At 43.6% G+C, this 4,946-nt stretch overlaps 1 protein-coding gene across 1 annotated transcript; it reads right to left on the bottom strand.

Annotated features, from left to right (window-relative positions):
* Positions 1–3,214: 3,214 nt before the first annotated feature.
* LOC115246751 (serine/threonine-protein kinase pim-2-like) lies at positions 3,215–3,876 on the bottom strand. Its single transcript, XM_029826017.1, has 3 exons — positions 3,715–3,876; positions 3,429–3,609; positions 3,215–3,360 (listed from the first exon to the last, which is right to left on the bottom strand). The coding sequence occupies exons 1-3, from the start codon at positions 3,784–3,786 to the stop codon at positions 3,215–3,217; spliced, it is 399 nt and encodes a 132-aa protein (XP_029681877.1). The 5' UTR covers positions 3,787–3,876.
* Positions 3,877–4,946: the final 1,070 nt, after the last annotated feature.

The following is a 4,946-nucleotide window of genomic DNA, read 5'->3' as shown; positions in this document are numbered from 1 at the left end:
CCAGTACATTCTTATTTTGGGGTATGGGAGACAGGACATTAGAATACAGGCACCAAAAAAATGGTAGACCTCATCTACTGATGTTCTGAGTAGGTCCCCACTCCTACTCAGTGACACAGCGTTTGTGCAATCTGCTATGTTTTTTATCAAATCGTGATCTATATACTGTTCCACATAGTTCAGTGGGGTCCAGCTATTCCGGTCATGCTCCGTTTCATCCTCATTCGTAAACTCCACTAGGTTTGGCATAAATGGAGCTGCCCTCCAGCGCATTCCACGTCCTGCACAAGAATCAAAATACAAATTGTGCTTATTGCGAAGTGACTCACACAAGCAATTCACTGAGGTGTATTAGTGCATAACATAGTTGAATCTGAGTGAACATTTATATGAAATTTTATGATTTGCCTTCAAGGCATGCCAAAATAAGAACCATTATTATTATTACCTTTATAAGATTGTCCCTGAGGGCTTGGTCCTGTTGTTGGCTCTTCTGGGCCATCATTTGAGCCATCAGCCTCATGCCGAGTTCGGCAGCTACTCCTGGGAGTGTGGGATCTGGCCGTGCCAGAGCCTGAACCTGAAAATTGGCATTTTGCTAGAAACATTGAATGGTGCTGTACCTTTATGTACTCCTCTAAAACATTTACTTAGCCCTAAAGCCCTAAAATAAACAAATATCCACTAAGTCTTGGCTAACCATTATCTTCGCCACGGAGACGTTTACGTCCCCTGCTCTGTTCAGTGGGATGTGGGATGGGGTACTCATCACCACTGCTCTCATCTTCAGTGCTGCTTTGCTCCTGAGGTTGGGGTTGATAACTGGCATCCAGGATGTCATCATCATTGTCAGACAAATCTAAATCTGACGTGTCCCCATCCATTACACTGAGTAATTCAAGTGCTCTTTGAAGAGAAAATCGCTCTGGAAATAAAATTGTTGGTTTGTGAGGAGATAGAGATTTGAAGAGTGAGAGTATTTTGGCAGGTTTCATGGCAAGTACCACCAATAAGCAAAAATCATCAAAAAAAATCATTCCAAATCAAACATAAGACAAATGACAAACCATTATCTTTATCTTTAGAGTAAGGGGGGAGTATCTGCATATTTTATTGTAATGGAAATATAATCATTATTTGGTATGAATGAACAAAACACCTGGATGACCACACAATGAACTTTTATTAGCGTCATGGGATTGAAACAGTGCCGGTGCTTCAGTCGTGCTCTTCGGAGGTTTCTATGGCTTCGGTTGTCCACCAGATGTCCCCATCACTGAAGTCTCGAAGCTTTGAATCTTTTTCGACACAATTGTTAGGAAAGTGGTGAAGTGGTGAAGCCTCAGTGCTTCATGAGGCTTCACTTTTTTTTTTCACAAGTGAAAAAAATAGGGGTTCGGTCCCTCTGTACACATACGTGTACATCGTGTTTAGCAGCATATTACATCGTTACTTTTACTAAACTTTGTCAAATTTGCATGCCATAGCAAACTTACAATGCTTATATGCAAATCTAAACAAGAATAAGCCATTCAATTTGACTGGACTTCTTACCTGGTATCTTTCAAATGTATTCTCATGTGTTTTCAAAGATGCTAAAGTCCCCCTAAAATATTCTTGCCCCACTTAAAAATATTTTGATGTTTAAATCTTTTTCTTTTTGTAAAAAAAAATCCAAAAGAAAGGTTTTTAACAAAGTATTCATCTCTGCGGGTATTAACAACTAGTTATGTCCAAGCCCCACTGCAGAAAGTCCAATGGAACAAAATGAACAAAATGCTGACCAAAAAACAATCAAAGTGAGTATACCTCTCACCCAAGTTGATTATGGGTTGGGAGGTGTTCCTGTTTCACACCGTTATGGTCTTGGAGCATTTTATTATGCCTTCATTCAGGTTTTGGCATTCAAAGAAGACTGACAAAACAACCACTTCAGATTCTGGAGTCGTTCTTCATCCTGCCACATTGGTGACCCCACATTGAACATGTTCAAGGCAACAGAAGACAGTGTCTCCTCTTCAGCCATGTCTTCCTAGCACCAACAGCCATGAGGTTTTTCGCTGTATGTCAAGCTTCCCGAGTCCTGGCAGAGTAACCTGGCTCTATGGTTTCAGCACATCAAAGTGCTTTTACAGCAACTTAAATCAATCTTTATTTATATAGCATCTGTTACAATCAAAATTGTTTCTAGGCGCTTTCCAGAATCCCAGAGCCTGACCCCCAACAAGCAACAGTGGCAGGAAAAACTCCCCTTTAACAAGATGATCCAAGACTGAAGGGGGGAAGAAACGGCTTAAAAAGAGGAGGTGGAGGGAGACGGAACAGAGACGTTACCCAATTACACAGGAGGAAGACTTGTCAGGAAGATGCGGATGACATCCACCAGTTCAAAATAAAACAGGACATGATGAAAACAAGAACAAAAACCTGTACAGGAGAGACACTTAACACTGGTCCTGACAAATGCTCGTCTGGTCACTGAATTAACAAAATTAACAACAGTTGGAAAAGCCTGATTTTTTTTCTTCTCTATTTCTTCTCAATAAATAATGATGTGTTATTCAAATTTACACTAAATGAACATCTGTCAAGGCCACCTGGGTTTCTTTTGGATCAGAGCCTCAGACTTGGAAAACTTGTTTTTTTCAGCAGTTCGACACAAAACATGGGTAACATTTATTGAGCAACCTCTAAAAGCATTCACCTAGCCCCAAGTCCACCACATGGTCCCCATGTTGGCCCATCTGGGCTGGGTGTATGACAAAAATAGTTACTTAGAAACCAGAGACCAGACACCAGTCATTTGCTCAGGTATTGTGAGATGTAGGATAATAATGTGTTTATTTAGGCAGTAGTCATAAAGGGTTACATATCATTATAAGGTTCACATTTCCTGAAAATTAAGTAAAGTAAAAAAGAGGAACATCGGCTGTCAAATGACCTCAGGGCTGCGCTTCTGGCAAGATACTTGAACGGAACCACGGGTGGTACCACATCTGTTCCAGGGTAATACACTGATCCGGGTTGAATAGCAAACAGCTCTTCAAAAACTTCTTACAGCCTGAGGAGGGTAGACAGAGAGAAAAGTGACCCTTAGAACGAAAGCTGCATTCATTAATTACAAGTTCACACAATTGCAAAATATTAATAAAGAAAAGAAGCAGTGGCATCTCTTTACCTTCAGACACTTTTAACTTCTTTATGGTGAGGAAATTTACGCAGTGCTGCATCCCTGTTGTGAACAAGTCAGTATTTTCACTAGTAGTTGCAGGAGGATGGAGCCGAGTCGCCAGACGGTGGTCGGGCCAGCTTCATAGGTTTCCTGGTGGTTAAACTCTGGAGACCAAGAGCAAGAGGTTCCTGTGAGAAAAGAAAAAGGTTTTAAATAAAAGTCTCCAAATCAGACGTCAGCATGAGTTCAGCCGTACCGGCGTAGCTGCGATATCCCAGCGTCACAAAACAGCCACAACCAAAGTCAATGATGCGCACTCGAGGAATGCGCCAAGCATCATAGAATTGGTTGAGAATGTTTTCTAGTTTTAGATCACCGTGGAAGACGCCTGCCTCATGTATTTGAATTGCAGCTTCCACCAGCTGCCTCATGAATTCCTGATGGACAGAAAGAAGAGTTAAAGAACATCCAAAGATATTATCAGACTGAGCTCTGCAGCAGTGGGAGGTGATCCACAGTAACACAATAGCCAGCATTATTACCTTAGCCAGGCCTTCGTCTATTTGGCCATTGTCGTACTCGAACAGGTTCATGCAGTTCTCTGGCCTCTCCATGATCAGTAGGACTTCATCATCCAGGTCACTCCATGCTAATGGTGATACGTCTGTATGACAGCTCAACAGCCAATGTTGCACAGTGGTTAGTTGTTAGTATACTGAGCAGGGGAACTTTGTTGACTATACCTTTGTCTTTCATGCCAAGATTCTTTCATCCATCTTGACTTTGATGTCTTCATGTATGTCTTTCAAAATGGCTTTGGTGTTTCTTTAATGTTTTGACTCTGAACAAAGTCTATATGCTTTGATCCCAGCCATTGTTGTGTTTTGCGTGTTTATTCAAGGTAGTTTTCTTTGTCAACTGGACTGTTTTTCTTCTCTTTTGACATTTTGCCTTCTATCCAGAGCTTCTTCAGTTCTGAACTCGCTGGGTACAAAATATAGCCGTTTTGCAAGATTTGGACGACCAGTCTGCATTTATGGACAGAACCAGTTTGTGTTGGGAACAATGCTATTAAAAGCTGAGCTGTAATGGGATGTTATGATGTTATTTGTCCTGTTGTTCAAAATGAAAGAATGTGTAGCAGTACCTGCCCCCAGCTTAGCCTAATAGTCTTTGGGGGAGGCTGTAATAGGCCCTGCCTGCACACCACTCGCGTGTCAGTCACTCGCCCTGAGACCTCCCTTGCTCTCGCCGTGACTCTTCTTTCCTGGGTGGTTCTTTCCGTCGGCCTTCTGGCTGCCACATCGCGTTTTGGTCGCTGGCTGACAATGTCCTGCGGATCGTTAAACCATTCATGATTTGTGTCACAGCAGGAAAGACATTGTTTGGCCGCTGGTGTGATCGCCTTTGGGTACTCGCTTCTTTCCCGAGGGTTTGGTCCGGACGTATGGCGGAGTCCATCGAGAGGTGAGCGCAGGGTGGCTGCTTCATTGATGCTCCCTGCTCCTGATCGAGTGGCTGCCAGTGAGTGTTGCCTTTGGTGGTGTGGGTCTTTGGCTGCGGGACTGATGAATGCGGGCTGCCGTGGAGGGATGTGGTGCCGGCTCGCTGGCTTCCAGGCCCGTGGGTGCGGAGGTGACAGCTGGATTCATCTGGTAGCCGAGGGTTCCCCATCGTGGTGGCTTCCGTTCCCGCTGGACATTGGCCTGGTGCGGTCGTTGGGATCCTTGCACCTCCTCCTCGTTGGCGGCGGGATTTATCACCGGATTGGGTG

This window comes from Takifugu rubripes, chromosome 19 (assembly GCF_901000725.2).
Source record: "Takifugu rubripes chromosome 19, fTakRub1.2, whole genome shotgun sequence".
Classification (NCBI taxonomy): Eukaryota; Metazoa; Chordata; class Actinopteri; order Tetraodontiformes; family Tetraodontidae; genus Takifugu; species Takifugu rubripes.
This window is presented reverse-complemented; position numbering and strand designations above follow the sequence as displayed.

What these genes read in the sequence shown, in the direction of transcription:
- LOC115246751 (XM_029826017.1), bottom strand. Translation starts at nt 3,786, where the DNA reads ATGGAGAGGCCAGAGAACTGCATGAACCTGTTCGAGTACGACAATGGC. An exon ending in TAGACGAAGGCCTGGCTAAG is followed by an intron (nt 3,610 to 3,714) that starts GTAATAATGCTG and finishes TCTGTCCATCAG; the next exon opens with GAATTCATGAGGCAGCTGGT. An exon ending in GGGATATCGCAGCTACGCCG is followed by an intron (nt 3,361 to 3,428) that starts GTACGGCTGAAC and finishes CTTTTCTCACAG; the next exon opens with GAACCTCTTGCTCTTGGTCT.